Here is a 21,860-nt window from a genome sequence, read left to right on the forward strand (position 1 = left end):
ACACCAAAGTCATGCAGAAGAAAGCCAACAACCAACTCTGTTCACACCCACAAGACCGTCTGCCCTACTGCTGCACCTGCTATGCAGGCAACCCAGGGCGATTCTCAAAACGCTTCTCAAAGCAATTAAGGATGGAGATGATGAATGCACAGGGGCACTGGCATAGGGAAGTGCCTACAAAGCAAAAACGTGAACAAGGCAATGAGGCAAAAATACCTGTGGTGGGCAGGGAGGGAGGGGACTGACCACATGCAGAGCAGGACAAAAATAGCAGTGTCTTCCTTTTCATTCAAGGACCAGCAGCTCAGTTCCACGGGCTTCCTACTTTTCCAAAGCCAAACCCAGCAAGCATGGTCTCCAAATTCCCAACTCCCAAATAATTTTTTCCTTGTTTCCATTTTGCCAGATGGAGAATGTTACTTAGGACTGAAATTAATAGAGAAGTAGGGAATATCTTTTTGGAGTGAGTAGGCCAGGGGAAATAAGGAGAATTCCAATAAGCCCATACTGAGAGGGTTCTCAGAAGGAGAGCTGGCTGCAGGCAGGGGCAGAGTCTCAGTCCATTTTCATATCCTGTCTATACAATGTCTGATACATAACAAACTATTTACTGAGCTGAGCTAGTGTGGCTCTTTGCTGTCTCACCGGTACTGGTACATACAGATGGCATGAAACTTGGGTGATTTTCCACTGTGCCCCTTTTCATCTGTCTTCAATTTGCTCACAGGCTCACTGCTTCCCCGGGGCAGCCTTGTCCCGGCCAGCTGTCTGCCTGCCGCCAAATGTGCACATCACACATCACAGTTAACAGAACCAAAGCAGTCGTGCCTCTTCCACACTCCCCTTCTTGGCATTTCCTCCAAAGGAAATGAAGCCCTAACAAAAAAATATAGTCATGTGCTCATATGAAGTCCAAGATTCTATTCCATGAGATAAACCCAAACCCATTTAAAGAAACAGGGATTCTTAGACCCAGTGGATTGTCCAAGCGTCTCAGCGACACTTGGGACCACACGAAAGACGGGCAAGGCTCCACCAACCCTACTCACAGAACTGGTCCCTCGAGAAATAACGTGACTCACTGTAGTCACCACTTCCCCCTGGCTTTCTACTTACGTCATTCTACTTTCTAAATTGCTAAGGCCAAGCCGAGTAAGAAAATAAGAATAGTGGGGCCACCCTCAACTGCTACTGGAGACACGTGAGGCTCGTTACAGACGAGTGCCACGCAATAGAACTTCCTGTGATGACAGAGATGGTCCTTATCTACCTTGTCCCATACGATGGTTACGTGTGGCAACTAAGTGCTTGAAATGTGACCAGTTGACTGAGAAACTGAATTTTTAATTTTATTTAATTTTAATTAATTTAAATGTAAATTGCCATATGTGGCTAGTGGCTACTAAGACCCAGTGCTTCCTTGGCAGGACTTTTGCTACCCTTATTTTATAAGTTCCTATGGCAAGATAATATAGTCATAGATACTCAGTGACGTGGATTTGGTCTCCCAGTTTTCTTCCCAAGAGTGGCCTATTTTCTGCCTGTTGCCTCTGGGGATGTTTAAATTACAGGCCACCGCAGAGGGAGCAGCAGTGCAAGATTCACCTAAGTTGGAAGGGAAATGACCATGGGGTCCACGATCAAAGGGGACCCATGCCTTGCACCATCAGCACCCCAAGAACAGAGCTCCCGGCCATGATAAAATTTCGTAACTCACACCTGGCACAGAGCAGCCCATCTTTTTGCCTGGAGGGGTCACGGGGCGGGTGTGACAGTTTTGGCAGTGCTAGGGCAACCAAAGAACAATAACCAGCATGTGTTCTCCAAATCTTAGGCATTACAGTAGGTTCCAAGGCCTTCTTGGCACAATACTGTTAACATGGAGGGAGGGATGCTCAGTGAAAAATGAGTCTCAGTCTCCCCTCAGCCTTGTAGAAGGGGGGTTTATAGTTCATATTAAGTAGATTTAAAAAGAAGAAATGAGGTACTTCTTGTACGCCAAAGCTACTCACACTTCAAAACTTTGCTGATATAGTAATAAATATCATCACAGCTCTAGAACATTGACAGTTTCATGATGGCAGAGGGCAACTTTTCCACGCTTTTCCTCCCCAGATTCAGGGAGAGGTTGTCACTAACTTCAGGGCTACCATTTTGGTGGGCTGGAATTAAGAGCGCACGTGTACAGTAACGGGCATAGTCAGCTGTCCACAGAAAACAAAACAGATCTCATCTCAGTTTCTTATAGGTTTTTTTTTTTTTTTTGAGATGGAGTATCGCCCAGGCTTGAGTGTAGTGGTGCGATCTCAGCTCACTGCAAGCTCCGCCTCCTGGGTTCACGCCATTCTCCTGCCTCAGCCTCCCAAGTAGCTGGGACTACAGGCGCCTGCCGCCAAGCCCGGCTAATTTTTTGTATTTTTAGTAGAGACGGGGTTTCACCGTGTTGGCCAGGATGGTCTTGATCTCCTGACCTTGTGATCCGCCCACCTCAGCCCCCCAAAGTTCTGGGATTACAGGCGTGAGCCACCGCGCCCGGCCCTTCTCATAGGTTTTGAATTTGTACATGTTAGGACTCTTGGGATCTAAAAAATACATCTTTCACAAAGAGGCTGACAAACTTTTCCAGGTGCATTCTTCTTAGTTAAGGGCTCTGATCAATGTTACTGGAATCTTTCTGATATTAACATGAAACATGAAATTGCTGTTCTTTGGTCGTATTTGACCCCCATAAACAGCAGTTTCACATTGTGCCACATAGCGTAACACCAATGGTCTTTGCTGTCCCTCTCTTTTGGAAGCCTAGAACGTTGGAGTTGCATGCAGAAAGGAACTCTGAATGGTGTAGATTTGCCCCAAAAGAATCTTTTAAAAACTCCAGTGAAAAAGAACGAAGCAGAAGTCCCAGTGGAGTGTGATGAAATCTTGGTATTTTCTAAGATCATTGTTTTGAATTCTCATTAAAATGGTATATAAAAATAGAAATATCTGTTTGGCTGAAATGCCAACATTAACCCTCCAGCACCAGGAAATAGCGCTAGAGAATGTGGAACTGCAGCTGAAAGTAATTAAAAGCAAACTGAAGTTGAAGTTTTCACTTTCTTTGAAAAGCCAGAAGATTTTTTTCCCAGACACATCTAGTGTTCAAATACTAATTTATTTTTTAATAATTTTTATTTTTGAAATGGAGTTTTACTCTTGTGGCCTAGGCTGGAGTGCAGTGGTGCGATCCTGGCTCACTGCAACCTCTGCCTCCCAGGTTCAAGCGATTCTCCTGCCTCAGCCTCCCAAGTAGCTGGGATTACAGGCGCATGCCACCACGCCTGGGTAATTTTTTGTATTTTTAGTAGAGACGGGGTTTCACCACATTGGCCAGGCGGTCTCGAACCCCTGAACTCAGTTGATCCGCCCTCCTCAGCCTCCTAAAGTGCTGGGGTTGCAGGCGTGAGCCACTGCGCCTGGCCCTACTAATTTACTTATATTCCACTTCCTTTTAAAAATGGCATAGAGGCAAGTTCAAATACTACACACGAATATTGTCTAAAGGTGTGTATATTAGGTTAACATGCTGCAGCTTTTACTGAGAGGTGAACATGGTTAGTCAGGTTATAGGAAATGATCTCATTTCTACAGACACCCTAACTGAACTACTGGCAAGGAACTGTGGATGATGCAAGGCCATGATTCCTTCTCTCCACAGTCCTGGGTAGCGCTGCAGCTTAGCCACATGTACCTAGAGGAGCTGCTTTCACATTCTGTGCAAGTTTGTGAACTTCTGCAGAGGCTGTAGGCAACAAGCACACTGAAAATCCAGCACAAAGATATATACGTATTTTTTTTTTTTTTTTTTTTTTTTTTTTTTTTACAAAGGCTGACATTTAAAACTGGCCCATGGGGGTGGGGGAGTGGGAGTGACTGGAGGGGGTAAAAGGGAGGGACTCAGAAGATGGGGGTGGGGATTAAAACAGGAGATGAAAGTACATTTGGGGAGACAGCCAAGCAGCAGTTATACCCTTAAGCAATGAGCAGAAAAACAGGTTGGTTCATTTTGGGAGTGTAAACTCATCCTTCATAGGATGGCACCAAAATTAATTTAATGCAGCTCTCCTTGAATGCCTGTAATTTCACTGTTAGAAACCCCTGGACCCGTCTTAGTTTTGGCTTCTTCAGCACAAAGCACACACGCACAGCTGTGGAGTCATCTGATCAAAAGCAGGTGGCTAATCTAGCTGTCTTGGGGCCAAAGGGGAATACCTGGGTCATTATTAATCATAAAACGGCCGACTCTGGACTTCATCTTTTGTAAAAGGCAAAATGATTTTCAGTTTCCTCTTCTGTGGCTCCCTGGCAGAGGCCCAGCCAGCTGCTCACTGAGCCATAACGCATGGAATAGATTCTGACAGGAAAACAAGATTCCCTATTAGATAACAAGAAGTTCAAGCTATGGCCCTTTCCTCAGGGAGCATGATCAATGAACTAATATTACTCTCTTAAAAAAAGACATGACTTAAATATCTAACACCTGGAAACTAGATGTTTCCAAAATGGAGTGGTCCTGACTTCTCTCCACCATCCTTTCTCTAATGATGCTCTAAGCCCAAGAACTTGGAACACCTGCCAGGAGCTCCACTAGGTGCTAGCTCTTCAAAGGACAACAATAGGTTGAACACTTTGATGTGTCAATAATTTAAAAGCCAATTAAATATTAACAGGATTTCCAGACCCTTCAAAAAGAATAAGGAGTGAGAGATTTCCTGCACCTAAAGCAAAGCCTGAAAGCTGGATTAGGAAAGGAAATACCACTTGTGAGCAAAATTTTAATTAAGAGATTACACACGGGCCGGAAGTCGACGACACAAGTCTTCCCCTTAGCTTAAGAGTCCCATTTGTTGCCCTTCCGATACAGTGCAGCTTCCATCTTGGACCAGGCTTGCTTGCTGGCATCAAGCAGAAGTTGCCTCCACAGTTCAGAGACAATGGAACACGGTCCACAGTTGATGGACAAAAGTGAAGTCAAAAGCAGCTTTTAGTCTAGAAGTCCCTTCCCACTCCCACTCAGGACTCCATCGATAAGCCATCCCCTGCAAGGGCAACTGGCAGACAATGAAGGGGTCTTAACATAGCTTATGGCCAAATCTTTGTCTAAAGGCAGCTCCTATAAATAGCCAGATAATGGCATGAGTCATCCATGAGATCATTCCAGAATCTGTCTCTGTGTGGGAATATGCTTGGTGTGAGGAAAGAAACACAATTTGTGAATGTGTAATTTTCCACAACAAAAATTTTCTGGGAAAGTGGGTGGGGAGGAAGTGGGCATGGGCCTGGAGCCAGGCAAGGGGCATTTAGGCTTGAAGGCTCTAAGAATAGAAGACGCTGTTCTCTGTGTCACAGAATGATCAACACTCAGGAAACGGACCCAAGTGGATGACCTCATCTGAATGCCCCCAATGCCAAAAGCTAAGGATATAAACACCATGTGGAAGCTGTTGACAATTTAAAAACACACCCCAGAGGCACCTTGCAACTCCACTGGGAAGCCATCTTCTTCATCACATGGTCTCTGATGCATCTGTAGTAAGTGACTCCTGCGACTATCATACAATCAAGTATGGTTATCTTAAGGTGTGAACCTACACACACATCACAGAAACTCTTTTTGCTGGAATCATCTAATTTGATGATTTCACATAACCTCCAATCTCAAGTTTACTAGGTTCACCCCTACTTTCTTCTGGTCAGATCCACGTGTACAGAAATACCAACCCACATCCAGGTCTCAGGAAATAAAGAGCACTTGGTGGCTGGTGCCAGTTCCCTTATGCATAGGGACAATTCTAGGACTAGTTCTCAATACAACACCTGCAGTCTCTCACTCACCAGTGGGTTGTGCTCTAGAAGCTCCTGGGCTGGCAAGTTGGAACTCAGAATGCATTTTTCATTGATGCAGTAAGTGGAGATTAGCCTACCCAAGGCTCTCTGAGCCTAAAATGTAACTGAATCAGCCCAAAAGCAAAAACAAGAGCTCGGGTCATAGAAGCAAAAGGTCAGAGGGTGTATGAAGGTAAAAAAATAGGAGGAAGTTGAGTCTCTCTCTTGGTTTCCTGGTCCAGGCTTGACCGTCAGGAACTTTTTTTTATTTTTTTTTTTTGTTGAGATGAAGTCTCACTCTGTTGCCCAAGCTAGAGTGCAGTGGCACGATCTTGGCTCACTGCAACCTCCACTTCTTGGGTTCAAGCAATTCTCCTGCCTCAGCCTCCCAAGTAGCTGGGACTACAGGCACATGCCACCATGCCTGGCTAATTTTTGTAATTTTAGTAGAGATGGGGTGTCACTATGTTGGCCAGGCTGGTCTTGAACTCCTGACCTTGTGATCCGCCCACCTCCGTCTCCCAAAGTACTGGGATTACAGGCATGAGCCACTGCGCCCTGGCTGAGCAACATTTTAAAGGTCAAGTTTATATTATTTCACCTTCTTCTCTGAACTTCCCTTTCCTTCTTAGGACTCCAGGAGCCTTTCCCCTAAGCTATTCCTGTTTTTCACAATTGCTTCCCTCTCTCTACATGTAAATCCATAAATTCCTTTGCAGCACCCAGATTTCCCACTCCTGGCCCTATGGTGGTGGCACAGTAGCCCACAATGGGGGCTGGAAAGCGAGGGGAAGGGAAGTGGTCTTGGATAGAAGTGTTGGACAAGCTGTTTACTAAGTGGGGTCTGCCTATTTAGGAAAGTTGAGAAAGTTGCTTGCAACTCATTTTGTGAGCTGAGGGTCACCAAGCCAAACCACAAATCCACACTAGAGAAGAGAAGGCCGTGACTAATGTGGATAAAAGGCAGAAAGATTCAGGCTGGCCTTGGCAAGTGTTAGTTGAGGAAAAAGGAGCTGGTTTAAAGGCTGGGACTCTTCCCAGAAAATGGCATAATTTACAAGCTTCATCTGAGAAGAGTGTTTACAGCTATGGGAAGGTTTGATGTTACAGTTACAGTGAAAAAGCTGGGCAACATCTGTTCCTCTTCTCTGTAATGGGCTTGTTTTGAAAGGTGGGATTTAGCAAGAAAGATCAAAGGAAAACAATGGTCTCCTCACATTCCATGAAGTGTATGCATTAAGAAAAAAAAAAAGACTGGAAGGAAATAGACCAAAATGTAAATGGTGGCTTTGTTTAGGAGGTGAGGCTCAATAATTGTTATCTTCCTTTTACTTGCATACATTTTTCAAATAGTCTTTAAGAAACATGTACTATTGAGGAAAAAAAGACTGAATAAAACCAGATTTCAAGGTGAATCCATTGTTTGTAGAATTGCACCACTGACAAACTCACTGTGAACCTGACTGGGAATTGCTAAGTTCAAGTAGATCTAGAAAGAGCAAAATAATAGCTCTGTGACAGCCGGGCGCAGGGGCTCACACCTGTAATCCCAGCACTTTAGGAGGCTGAGGTGGGAGGATGGCTTGAGCCCAGGATTTTGAGACCAGCCTGGACAGCATGGTGAAACCTGACTCTACAAAAAATACAAAAATTAGCTGAGCGTGGTGGTGCATGCTTGTCGTCCCAGCTATGCAGGAAGCTGAGGTAGGAGGATCGCTTGAGCCTGGGAGGTCAAGGCTGCAGTGAGCTGAGATTGCACTACTGCACTCCAGCCTGGGCAATACAGTGAGACCTTGTCTCAAAAAGAAAGAAAAAAAAGGCTGGGTGTGGTGGCTCACGCCTGTAATCCCAGTACTTTGGGAGGCCGAGACAGGCAGATCACGAGATCAGGAGATCGAGACCATCCTGGCTGGCACAGTGAAACCCCGTCTCTACTAAAAATACAAAAAAATTAGCAGGGTGTAGTGGCGGGTGCCTGTAATCCCAGCTACTCGGGAGGCTGAGGCAGGAGAATGGCGTGAACCCGGGAGGCGGAGCTTGCGGTGAGCCAAGACCCTGCCACTGCACTCCAGCCTGGGTGACTGAGACTCTGTCTCAAAAAAAAAAAAAAATGCTCTGTGACTGGACAAAAATGGAAGTGAAACTAATGCTTAATGAATATCTACTACAGCCTGTCAGGGTGCTCAGAGCTTTCACATATAATATTTTATTTACTATTTCATTCATCTCCCTGAGGTGGACATTATAGTCCTTTTACGGATGAGTGAAGCTGGGGTCAGTAAGGCTAGTTCATTTCCCAGGACTGAGGCTTCTGCCTGCCAGCTCGTTCCCATGCACCACACTGCCTCCCTGGCCGCAGGTGCCCACGGGTACATGATAGCAAGGATGGGTAAGGGCTGTGGTTTTCCTAATGGAGGCACCAAAGGAGGTGGCTGGCGGGAGTGGGGATGAATGGGCTACTTGTGCCCATTCCTGATTCACCAGAAGAGCTCTGTTAAAAGACTACGAAGAGTGCTCCTTACTACGGAACTCATTTTTGGTCTGGCATTACCTTTACCTTAACTATCTTCCACTTCACATACCCTTTAATGAATTAGCTCAGGGCCACCCCAAGCAGAAGTGGCCATGCAATCTATCCCTGGTAATGATTAGTGGGACTCTGGGATCTGTGTTATTTGAAAGGCGTGGGCACAACCCATATCCAGTCTTTATTCAATGCATGCCAGTAAGTCCTGACAGCCTCCTAACACATGCACCTGATTAGAGATGGCCATGCTGGGCTTCAGAAGGACCTGGCAATTAGGAGTAGATTGTGTGTGGATGAGTGTGGGTGGGTGGTGGCGGGGAGGACGCAGGCAGGGGCTTCAGTCCACCCTAGACACAGAGAGGGGCTCCAGGGACAGGATAGAGCATCCCACTCTCTACAGAACTAAGCTTGGGAAAAATGCCCCACCACACCTTTTTTTTTTTTTTTTTTTTTGAGACGGAGTCTCGTTCTGTTGCCCAGGCTGGAGTGCAATGGTGAGATCTCGGCTCATTGCAACCTCCACCTCCCGGGCTCAAGAGATTCTCCTGCCTCAGCCTCCCGAGTAGCTGTGATTTCAGGCGCCTGCCACTACTCCTAGCTAATTTTTTGTATTTTAGTAGAGACAGAGTTTCACCATGTTGGACAGACTGGTCTTAAAACTCCTGACCTCGTGATTTGCTCGCCTCGGCCTCTTGAAGTGCTGGGATTACAGGTGTGAGCCACCGCACCCAGCCAAAAATGCCCTCTTTTTACCCTAGGCTAGATGCAATCTGAATATGTCCTGCTCAGTATGGGGCTGTGTCACTTACATGTAGCTCACATGCTGCTGGTTTGGAGATGTTCAGACAACCTGAGTTGATAGAGGACTAGGTAAACCTGCCAGCCAAAAGCCAGGGAATTCCAACAGGGCTTGGGCAAAGACTGCAGAAGCCAGTGTGACCTTATCTAAATGCCCCTGGCATCCTTGGGCTTAACATTCAGGGTGCAAGTATTTGTAAGCGGCTCTGCAGGTGCAGCACTCGTGATCGGAGAGAACTGCACAGGCTGCGAGGCTAATGCAGGGGGAGTCACCTGGCTAGTGGGTGGGAGGGGCCTCGCTGGGGCTTAGCACTTGCATCTGGGTGCAGCTCGACGCCCTCTTTTGTCACTTCAGGCTTAGCAACTTTCACTTTCACCGTGGGTGGGACAGAGTCACTTGGAGAGAAGCACGACCCTGAGGTCCATGTCAGCTCATCCTTGTTAGCACCTTCTAGGGCCTTCCTTATGGCCAACCATCCAGCTCCATCCTTTTATGGAGGTGCCCTCAAGGATGAGGTGCCAGGCTGAGGGACCCTGAGAGATGCATTTGCTTATGCTGAAGAAGTCCAGCTGTCCTTTGTTGGGGCAATCATATATATATATATATATATATATATATATAGAGAGAGAGAGAGAGAGAGAGAGAGAGAGAGAAACATGAGCACTATATTCATAAACATAGCAATTCTCAGAAGTCTCAGAAACCTTGCTTCTACTCACCCAACACATAGAACCAGAGTGACCACTACTTTCTGTGCACAGTGCTGCAGATACCTTGAGGATTAAGACACAATCCACACCCACAAGTGAAAAATAAGGTAAAATGTATATTATAAGCCCTGAGACATGAAGGGGCTCTTAGTGGAGCTGGGGGTGGGGGGACAGGTGCTGGGGGGGCACTGAGAAAGCTGCCTGGAGGGATGGCTGAGTATCCCCAAAGGTGAGAGCCTGATGCGTTAAGGAACTATAGGTAGCTTGCTAGGGCTGAGAGGGGCTGTGCTGAGAGAGGGCTGGAGAGGAGCGCCGAGCCCAGAGACTCAAGGGCCCTGTTTCTGTTAAGTCTGGGGGACCACAAAGGAGGTTTTAATTTAGGCTTGGCTGAATCCAGAGCTCCTGGGCTTTGTAAATCCATTTGGACATCTATGCAGTCTCACTAGACACTGTCTTGTCCTTAATGGGAGCACATCTATGGGGAAGGAAGGGACCTTCTAAGCTTCTTAGGGATCCTTGGTTCCCTGAGGGCTCCCTCCTGGGCCAGGCTTGGATCAGGGGCTTGAATTCTCCTTGATCTGGGGTTCTTCAGTCTCCCCAGGTTCAGTTTGGGGACAGGGAGATCGTCTGGTGAACCACTGGCAGAGACCATAGACTAGCTCATGATACTCATGTAGCTGTTAAAAACTACATTTCCCAGGCTCCCACAGGCGGCCTAGGTTCTGCCAAGTGGAAGCACTCATGGGAAACCTGGAGGTGGAAGTAACACCTGGGGAGATCAGAACTTCTGGCAAGCCTAAGGTGGGGGCCCCCAGATGGCAGCGTCAACAGCACTTCCATGGGAAGAGCCCCAGGGTATGGCTGTAAGTGGGTCCTGGCTGTGTTGCCGTCACTGTGTTGGTCCTGGGTGTCTGTCTGTGCTGGTTTCTGTCTGTCCTGGAAATCCTGTAAGGTACCTGAAAACCACGGCCCCACACCCCAACCATCAGAGGGGACTCCAATGTCTGCAACTCAGGACACTGAGCATACACTACCCTCTATTCCAAGCCTCTGTGTCTCTCAGAGCCACTAGGGGTTCACGCTGCAGGCAAGACTTTGAATTCCTAAAGTAAAAGAACATGAAGACGGACAGTTATCAGAAGCATCTCATTATATCTAGCAGATGATTTCCTATCGTATGCAAGCAAACTCTGTAAATCAAACAATATTTTATGAGCAGTTAAGAAAGCTCTGGGGCCCTGCCACAAATCCTTTTGTGAAGTGAAGACATGCCTGGTACTGTGATTAGGAATCCTCTAATGCAACTATGCTGCACCCTTTCTCAAAGAGAAGCATTCTTCATGTATGGTATCAGGACATGAGAAAGACCCTTACTGCTCCCTAAATTGCTTCCTGGAGGTGCTCAGGGGGCAACTTGGGTGTATCAGGGAAAAGGTGCTAGGGAGATTCGAGCTGGCAGCACTTCAGGGTCATGAGCTAGGAACACCCACACCTCTGCAGAGAGCCAGTGCATCAACACCATACAGACACCAGGAGAATTTCACCAGCTCCACACTCTCCACACACCTTCCTATTCTAAAGACAAACACCCAGATGGGGAAATTACATAGATTATTTTTCACTTAAGACTCCACCCAGAGATGTCTGGTATTTGCCTTGGGAGCATCCAAGTCTGCAGGGTGAACCAGCAAGCTCCAAAGCCTTCGGAAAGCTATAACCCATCAGCTCAGCAGCTGGTGTCCCCAGAGGGCAGCCCGTGTGAGGCACACCTATGAGAGCTGTGACCTCCAAGCTCCATCTTCACCAAACTGCACACCAGTCAGCCAGTGCTGCCTGCCTGTACTGGTCCCGAGCCAGCACGCCCAGCCCCAAAGGCGTGATTATGAAGGGAAACACACTTGGTTCTCAAGTGTGCATTCCAGCTTCCCGGGCTGAACCAGCTCCACAGCAGCAAACACAACACGGCAGATCTGCGGCCACACTGCCTGCCCCCACCTACTACCACTTGGGCAGTTGCTAAGCCTTTCTCGACCCCTAGCCTCAAGTAAAATGGTAATACTGGCACCTACCTTAAGAGGCTGTTGGGCAGATGAAATGAGTGAGCGTATACAAAGCCACGTGGACCAGCGCCTGGGATGCCATACATTGTAAGCACTATTCAGGATCAGCTTCTATTATTAGCTCTATTTATCACGTTCACACACATGCTTGACTGCACCCTTCGTTAATCCTAGAGAAATGTGCTCTTCTCTCAAATATCCACACCCATACATCACGGTAGGGAAGAGCATGCTGGAGACTGCGGTGGTTGTTAGATACTCAGGCAGTCTGCTTCAAGCAGCAGCTCTAGAGATCACCGTGGGGCCGATCCCTTATCAGCTTGGTCTAAACCTGGTGGCATGCAAAATGACCCCACACGTTTTCCAGTGTTCCCAAGCCCACGCTGATTAAGCCCCTAGGCTCGTGGCCCACACCAGGAAAAAATGTGCCCAATACAGTGGCAAGGAGCCACCAGATCTGCCTATTTAAAAAAAATCTCAATTTTAATAAACTCAATGAATATTAATATTCAGGTAGGCGCTTGAGAAGTTGCTGATTGTTGACAGATGGGGAGTGTGGACAGTGTGTTTCATTCATAAATTCCTTGTTCAACACAGCTTACTGCTTCTGCAGCAGCAGCACTGACAAGAATGAGAACAACCTTTTGCACTCACAGCATCCTTGTAGTGTCTGGTTAAACATCCCCATTTTATAGATAAGGGGTCTGAGACTCAGGAGGGCTGAGTGATGGACCCGTATGTCAGAGCTCACTCCTGTCCCCAGCCCTCTCCCCTGCCCCTCACTACAGTGGTCTGGACGCTGAGTGTGGCTGCAAAATGGGACTCCAGGTTGAATACGGCATCACTAAATCTCTCAACAGGGCAGGCCCTGCCTGAGAGTTCACGGGGAGCTGGATCATCCGCTGGCATCCTCAGAAGTCAACGCTGAGGATGCAATATCCTTTCTCAAGTTCTAAGGTCTCACGCTTCCAAGTCTAACTGAAGAATTGCCTTCGCTGGGCACTACAATGGATCCTGCCATCTGAATTCACCCAACTCCTTCCTCTGCTCTAATCAGACATTGCTTAGGATGCAATGTTTTTGCTATTTTGTTTGATGATTGGTTTACTAGCTTATTCCCGTCTCTCACTGAGACAGAGGACCAGAGGAATGGCACGGAGAGTAGGCTCCACACACAGAGAGACATTTTCTCTTTCACCAGTGTATCCAAGGCAGGGTGGCAGTGCCCAGCAAACAGTAGGTGCTCACCAGGCTGCAGGTGAGTGAATTCTGCTGTACAGTCGTAGCCCCTAAACCTCCACATAGGTGCCATGCTGGTATGGCAAGGCACTTGGGGGGTGGTGGGGATAAAGCAACTTTACATAGCAAACACCTTGCTTTTACTTAAGACTGTATGTACATTTACTATAAATGTGGGTGTTGGTCAGGATTTGTGGGCAGTTCAAGTGTTCTCCAGTGCCTCCCTGCCCACCCTCCATTGTCTTGGATTGGTAACTCATTCCTCCTCACCCCTTCCTCAGTCTCTATCAGGGCCTTAATTCGCTGGGAGCGGAACAAGTGACCTAATGCATAAAAGAATGAATGAATAGATAGTATTATAGAAAGCCCTCCTAAGGTTGGTCTGTCTGCTTTGATCAACTAATGTCAGAATCCAGAATCAGTGTTCAAATTAAAACCAAGAACAAAATGTGGAGGCCATGGTGGGAGGCAGGACAAGTGAGGATGTGGGAGGCAGGGCTGGGAAGTTTGAGTGCAGTGCAAGTGGCCAGAAAACAACCCCAGAAAGATCAGGCCACCGTGACAGATGCTTTCCATGGGAAGGAGGCTCAAGTACCCAGCAGATGAACTATGAGCTTCCTGTTTTTACAACTTTCTTGTGATGAAGTTGGAGCTGTACATTATGCCCCTTAATCGGTGAGGTGGCGGGGGTGTTGTGCTTGTTTGGAATAATCAGGCCCATGGGGCTGGGTCCATGTGCGTGAGTATAATGGAAACACGGAGGCCAGAAAGCACGGCCCAGCAGGCTGGGGCAGACCGGGTCCTGAATTCCAGTGTTGCTGACTCTGCCAGGTAGGGGGTTGTGGGCGAGCTTCGCCCCGCTGTGCCTCAGCTGCGAAGCAGGAAGGCCTTTCCACCCTTGAAATTCTATGACTTACGTCCCAGTCACAAAAAGAGCTTCAGCGTAAAAGGAATTTTCCACTGTGGAAAGGTATTAGTTAATATGTACATGAACTGAAGTTGTTTAACATATGTATGTGTATATATTTACTGGTATATTTACTAGTAAACTTTTACTAGCATTTACTTACTAGTAACTTTTTATTTGAGCATAGTTGTTTCCCAATTAGCAAAAAAAATTTAAAAATCATAATTATGGTAAGTGGGTTATTTATAAATACAATGTCTGCTCATTGAAAAGTTTAAAAAGCATTCTGCTTCTTAATCCTGCTGCTCCATCACGATATTTGGAATTGTGCTCAGAGTTTCTTGTGTGAGTACAGAGGTAGACTGTGCTGCAGAAACAAACATGTTCTTTTCTGTTAGGTCTGACAAAGGACCTGATGATTTTTTTTGTTACAGAAAAAATCCTCTTCTAGCTGGGTACAGTGGCTCACACCTGTAATCCCAACACTTTGGGAGGCCAAGGCAGGAGGATCACTTGAGTCCAGGAGTTTGAGACCAGTCTGGGCAACATGGCGAGATCTCATCTCTATTAAAAATTTTAAAAATTAACTGGGTGTGGTGGCGCACAACTGTAGTCCTAGCTACTTGAGAGACTGAGGCGGGAGGATGGCTTGAGTGTAGGAGTTCGAGGCCGCAGTGAGCCATGTTTGTGCCACTGCATTCCAGCCTGGGCAACAAAGCAAAATCCTGTCTCAAAAACAAATGAAAACAAAAAACAAAAAAATCCCTCCTGTGCACCTTGGTTTCCTCATCTATAAAATCTGGAAGAATAGTGGATTTGAATCTGTTCACACCTAGGATGTAAAAGGTGGGATCCCACACACCCGTTTTGCTTCTCTGTCCAGGGCCAACAGAGCAGCCAAATCTGCTGAACACCCTATGCAGCGGCCCTTTCTGCAACACAGGAGGCCTTCCCAAGCAGCAAAGAGACCCAGGCATGAACAGACAGTTTCCTAGCACCAACTGGCTGCCACCTAGCATTTCCCTGAGATGTTGAAAAGAGTGGATGGCCACGCATATCCACAAGGATGTCCAATGGAGATGGTCTGAGTGCCCTCTTCCTGAGTAATTTAAGTTAAAACGACTTCCTACTGGCTTTGCAGAAATGCCATTATCTTCAAATTAATGATGTGAGGTAGTAACTTCCCCATTCTACAGAGGAGTCAATGGAAGCTCACAGAAGCTAATAAGTAATAAAAATTCTAAATCTCCAAAGTTCTTCACAGTGATTCTTTTTTACTGTCAGAAATATGGGGTCCTTGCTGATTGGGCCCTAGCACTTCTCTGCATGCCAGGTGCCATGCTGGAAACCTTGGATCCACTCACTCCTGGGAGCTGCAGTTAACCTCTGGAGGCAGATTATCAGAAAAGCTCCACTTCACAGCAAGGTTTCTGCAGATACAGGACTTATCTTGCCTGTCTGCCAGTGTGGGTCATGGAAAAACTTACGGCTGAACAGACTGGCGATTAAATCCCCATTCTGGCCCAAAGTTGATGTTTGAGATTTCAACTCTTAAGGATCGATCAGTGATGCCATCTACAAAATGGGGATGAATACTTGGGTACCACAGTGAGGGGTACCTTACCCCAGACCTTGGAGAATAAAACTAATATGGACACTTCAAAGACAAGTGTGGAGAGGCCAAATTAAAGAAACAGAATGAGTCTTCAGCCAGGAAGATTCAAGGATTGCTTGACCGGGTATCTCCGGCATGTATTAAAAGTTGTAGATGGCCGGGCGCGGTGGCTCACGCCTGTAATCCCAGCACTTTCGGAGGCCGAGGCGGGCGGATCACGAGGTCAGGAGATCGAGACCATCCTGGCTAACACAGTGAAACCCCGTCTCTACTAAAAATACAAAAAAATTAGCCGGGCGTGGTGGCGGGCCTCTGTAGTCCCAGCTACTCAGGAGGCCGAGACAGGAGAATGGCATGAACCCGGGAGGCGGAGCTTGCAGTGAGCCGAGATCACGCCACTGCACTCCAGCCTGGGTGACAGTGCGAGACTCCGTCTCAAAAAAAAGAAAAAAGAAAAAAAAAAGTTGTAGTTAATCGTGTGTCTTCCCTGCTAAGCTGTTAAGTTCAGGGGCACAGGAACCCAATCCATCCTTCTCTGCCTTTGTCCCGGGCACCTGGTCACATGACAAGCACTCACTAAATGAATGAATGAGATGAAGCTAAGGAAAGAATGTGTCAATCAGAGAGGTCAGCCAGGGAAACCCAGAGAAACGAGGCTGATGCCACAGTACCATCCAAGCTCTGGCCAGGAGAGGACCTACTGGCAAAGAGCCTGCTACTGATAATACAGACACCCTGGAGGTGTGTGCCCAGGCTGGTCACGCTCAAACATTCTGGGCCTTTGGGCTACTACTTGTAATAAGATGAATGAACTGGCCTCTGGGGTCACACCAGGTCTGTGAGCTGGTATGAGCTAATTTTGTCAAGGAATGAGCCTGCTCTTCCAATGTAGCCAGAACCGGGGCCACAGCAGGTAGGTCAGGCGAAGAAAGCTGCCCCACAACATCTCTCTGGGCAGCCCGCTGGCCACTAGATGGTCCTGAAACCTCCGAGCTGCAGGATTTGCTGCTACTTTTTCTAGAGCATCTACTTTGCAAGGTTTGGCTGTAAGGATGTAAATAATGAAAAAGACCAGCTCAAAGTGTGTGCTTAACAAACACTGCCATGACGATCACTCCTTAAGGCACACATTTCATCAATGACTGAGTCAGGATTCCACGAATAAAGATGTGTTTTCTGTCCCATGGAGCTGACAATGAAGAGTGCAGATAAGGACCATGGTGAATCGAACAGGCTGTAAGTCTAGCACATCTATAGGGGAAAGGGGAGGTCATGGTGAGCAGGAAGGCCTGGGGTAGAGCTCATGGAGACAGTGGAAGATGAACACATGGCGAATCAGCACCAGTGGCCATACGGCCCTCCTTGGGGACAGTGGTCACATGTCTGTGGTGTGGCTGGCACAATGACCAGACGCCATAGCCAACATCCCATGATGCTCGACATCTTATGCAGTGAACTGTCCTGCCTTTGCTACCGGCGGCAGCCTGATGACAGACACTGGATGCATGAAAAGGCAAAAGGAGCATGAGGAGGAAGGAACACAGGGTTCAGGGATGGCGATGAAGAGCGGAGGCTTTGCAAGGACAGACCCTCAGGTACTTACTTTTTTTCAGAGTAAAAGGAGGGGCTTGTTGATCTAGACAGGGAAGCATTCCTCTGGCCTGTAGCTAGTTACCTAATCTCTGGTCCTGGAACCCTTTTGCTCTGATGTTTCTCTGTGGTGGCAGCTCCAGCTTGCTGGTCAGTTTCCAACCCCAAGCCCAAGATGCAAGGAGGTGGGATGGTCACAGGGTTTGTTCCAATTCCCTCCTTGACCTACCTTTTTTCCAAAGATTGGCATGGCCCTGTGGAATATGGTGGGCCCCATAATGTTCTTGCTAAAGCAAGTATTGGATAAGGTAACAAAATGTAGATTTAGAAAGAACAGGCAATAAGATGGGGACACACATGCACACACACAACGAGGAAGCTTTCTGGCTGAAAAGAAAGTGGAACATCTTTTTATTGTTCCAGTGTACAAATACTGAATTTGCAGTGTCAAAGCAAGGCAACTTCTTGAAAATGGAAAGGATGGCCACATTATGTACATTGGTGTGAGAACTTTTCACCCAGAGAACTACAAAGCATGCATGCATATACATACCCGACTTGGGTACTGTCGCGATACGGCAGCACTGAAAATATACTACAGAAGGATCTTCTGCCACTGATAAGGACTATTCTAAAAAATAAAAAAAAGAACAAACAACAAACACACTAAATGCAAAGACTCAAACTAAAAAACAAAATCTATAGCAATTAAGCATTCATGGCATTCATAGCAGTATTTGCACGCTCCCACCACCTCCTCTGGCAGATGGTATTCTGCTCTCCTTGCAAAATGCAACCCCAGCGTGGCAGAAGTGGGCTGCCTCTCCTCATCCCAATATTAACATGTGAGACACCAGCAAGGGTCACTAATGAGTACACCTGCACCCCTTCTCCTGCAAGACCTGCTTGCTGTGGGCTGCACATGCAAGAGGGAGCAGACAGAGCTGAGTTCGGGGTGGCCAAGGCTGGGTGAGCAGTCATGCCACATTTAAACCATTGATTTCTCTTTTGCAGTAAACAATGCAAGAGCAATAGCGCCAGAAACTATGAGCAGGAAAGACACTCAGAGGCCATTATGATCATTAGCTTTTTCATCTGCTGGCAACATGTTAGGTTCTGAGAATAGATTAAGGGAACAATTACATAATCAGTCTTAGCCTCCATTCCTGCTATAAAGATACTACTGGAAACAGTTCTACATGATGGTCTTATGCAATCAAAAGCCACTTAAAAAAAAAACATTAAAACAAAAACAAAAACCCTCAAAAGCACTTATCCTGGCATCTGAGAATAACTTTTGCCAAAGGGAATTGCTGATGAAAAACTGGAGAAATGAGTGGAAGAGATTTAAAAACAACATTCTTTGTAGCACAAAGTCCATGCACATCATATGGGGAAGCTTATTTACTTTTGTCATCCTTTCCTTCGACAACCATAATAAGACCAGGGCAAATGGTACTACTACATGCATCAGGGTTTGGGGATTTCAACTTTGTTGTAAAACTATGAAATTAAATCGTCCTGGGATGTAGTCCGGTTCCCTGGCATGGCAAACCAGGCCATGTCTCCTGGTTTCTGTCTCTCCGGTTTCAACACCCACAGAATTTCCCCGATTTTACCATTCTACCTGTGCTGAGGCACTTACAGCACCCCCACCCTAAAAAAAGTCCTGCTGTTTTATACTTGTGTTCTTTGCATGCTATTTCTTCTGCCTATATGCCCCACCTTGAAACACCTAATGAACTTCTATTTATTCTTCCAAACCTAGCTCAGAAGTACCCCCTCTCCACGGAGTGTTTCCTGCCCCTCTTCATGGAGTTACTTGTTCTCTTTTTGGTGCTGTCTCCAATTCCCCATTCACACGTCCAGGAGAGCACGGATGTGATCCACGCTGCTAATCATTTGCCTCCCTCTTTTACTAGAGGGTGAGTCCAGGCAGGGGTTTAGTGCGTGGTGGCCCCTCCATCTATGTATGGGTATTAGATGTCACTGAAATGCAGTGTGGGCCTCAGAGCAGCAACATTTGAGTATCTGTCATGGGAGGGCAGGGCTGCAGGCATCCTATGCAATCAAAAGCCACTTTCGGCTTTTGACACTTTTGTTGTCAATTCCATAGCAGTTCATATCCACAGTGGTTAATGGGATGGGACCAAAGTAACACATTCAGCTTCGAACACCAGCTGTCACTTTTGTTTGACCTTGGTCAGCTTACTAACGCTTCTGAGCCTCATTCTGTCCTTCTAAAAAATGGGATAAAATTAGTTATCTTATTGGAATGCTATAAGAGCATGAGTCCATACTTGGAGAACCCTCAGAAGAACAACTGGCAAACAGTACACACTCAATAATAAATATGAACCATCTTTACTGCAGACCAGCTGCCTGGGTTAGGATTCAGGATTTCCACCTAGTCCGTGGACTCAGAACCTCTTCAGACCTCTGTGCTAAATACCCAGGACTGCTCAGACCTGAAAGGCTGTGCTGCCAGGACAGCTGAAAGACCCCACGCACGGCTGTCTACATCGGTGTAGCATGAGATGTACACAGAGATGCTGCTGAAGGGAGATGCTGCTCATCAGATACCACAGGCCCACACCCTGGTCACTGTCAAGGACAGAGCATCATGTCCAGAGTGGACTGTCAAGGCCTGAAGAGCCAGGGGTTACATGAATCATGAGCACACCCTGCTGAACACCAGCCAGGCTCCTTGGGCTCGCCTGCATGGAGCCCAGCAACAGAGCTTCTTATGCTGCAATGCCCCTGTAAATTTACCTACAGAGACATAACAGCCAATACTTATTAAGTATTGATTACGTGCCAAATTCTAATTGCTTTAACTGATGAGGCAGGTTGAGTCAGTGACGTGCCAAAGGAGATGCACCAGTAGGCGGGGCAGGGTGGAGATTGCAACTTGAGCTCTTTACCGCTAAGAATGCTCTTCCCTAAACCTTACTAGAAAAGCCTGCCCCTTGGGGACGTGACTGGGTACCCATGGACTTCTTGGATACTAATAAGTCTGCCTACATCCAGGTATTCTAGGCCGGCTTTTCAGCCTGGCCTGTGGGTCACCATGCCCAGTGCAGGGAGGGGCAAGAGGGTGACAGATCACACACCCCTGACCTTGGAGCTGCTGGAGCCAGGGGAGGCCCGCTCAGCCTGGACCCCTTCCCAGATGGAAGGGTAGAGGCTCTCCACACACTCACTGCCACTCCCTGCCATCTACCCAGGACAAAGGCCTGGAGCAACTCATTCATATGTCACTGGGCATCAATGTCCTCTGCAACATAGTGGCAGGAATGTGTTGAGCAAACTCCACCGGCTTAGCAATGCTGCATTTTCCTCACTACTCATGCTAAGGTGTCCTTCCTTCCCACACACTAAATTTGTTTGGACGTTTTTAATAGAACAAGAAAATGAGAGAATATAAATGCAAGTGCAATCCAAGTCTTCTTTCCAATCTTTCAACCACAAGGTGCCTATCAGTAAATGGGCTGCTTCTTCTATTAAGTGAGGGCTCCCTCTGGGTGGTCCACACCACTATGTCTAGGAGAGGCTGAAAACATGCCACTCATTCCAGAAAAACATGTTATTTTACCACATAGGTCAAGTTTAGCAACTATGAATATGGACTGTTTCAACAATTCCAGTAGGGTTGCTACCTCCCTGGTTGGCCAGTATCAAGCGGCTAGAGGGAGGAGGAGGGAGTGTCACATCTTTGGGCCCTTCCCCTCCCTTCTCCAATCATTTCATGGACCCTCAGTTTCTGCAGGGGCCAGAGGGGGAACTCACAGCAGAGACCCGCACAGAGGCTCTGCAGCCGGTTTGCCAATGGAGCTTCCAAGAACACATCATACGTGTTTCCGGAAGTAGTTCTGGCATCTGGGAGGGACTGCAGGCATGAACCACAGCAGGCAAGTGGCAGCAAGTGATGGCTCCCATCTTCTTGGCTCCTTACGCTGGGAAACCGCGAACAGCATGGTTCTGACAACAGGTCCCGTGTGATCAACCGTTATGTTTAGAACCTGTGGGCTTCATGTGAATTTGCAGCTTTTCTCTTGATAAACATGAGGGAAACGTCCATGGTAATGGAGATACACAAGAAGAGAATCAGATGTTTGCCTCCTGGAAGGTACCTCTATTATCTGAGAAAGAATTCAATCAGATGACTTAACCAACAAGCACAGTCCACTTCCAGTGTCAGACATTGCCCACCCTCCTGTCTTTGCCTCCAAACACGGCGGCTCTCTTCTCTTACACTCAAATGGCATGCAAAAAGCCCAAATCATTTCCCCCACCTGTGACATACAACACTTTACTTGGAGTTGAGATGATCAGAAAATATTACGTGAAAGATTATGACTTCAGAAGAGGAATTAATTCCAGGGAGATGGATCTTTAAGGAATTAAAGGTCACATTTCCACATGAACATCTGCCAGAGGAAAAAAATAGCAAAGGAAAACATTCCCTGGGGCTATAGCCCACATGGACAAAGCATCTTGGATACACAATGCTTCCTGAAACTTCCAGGGATGCTCATGAGAGCTCGG

At 47.1% G+C, this 21,860-nt stretch overlaps 1 protein-coding gene across 2 annotated transcripts in view; it reads right to left on the reverse strand.

Moving 5' to 3' along the window:
• CABLES1 (Cdk5 and Abl enzyme substrate 1) overlaps positions 1 to 21,860 on the reverse strand; it is a 124,650-nt gene that overhangs the window by 27,727 nt on the left and 75,063 nt on the right. Inside the window, exon 4 of one of the 2 annotated variants that reach the window (XM_012506295.2) lies at positions 17,866 to 17,943. The exons of the other annotated variant lie outside the window; for it this stretch is intronic. Coding sequence (XP_012361749.2) covers positions 17,866 to 17,943 — 78 coding nt within the window. The remainder of the gene's footprint in view (positions 1 to 17,865; positions 17,944 to 21,860) is intronic. 2 annotated transcript variants of the gene reach the window in all.

This window comes from Nomascus leucogenys, chromosome 4 (assembly GCF_006542625.1).
Source record: "Nomascus leucogenys isolate Asia chromosome 4, Asia_NLE_v1, whole genome shotgun sequence".
Classification (NCBI taxonomy): Eukaryota; Metazoa; Chordata; class Mammalia; order Primates; family Hylobatidae; genus Nomascus; species Nomascus leucogenys.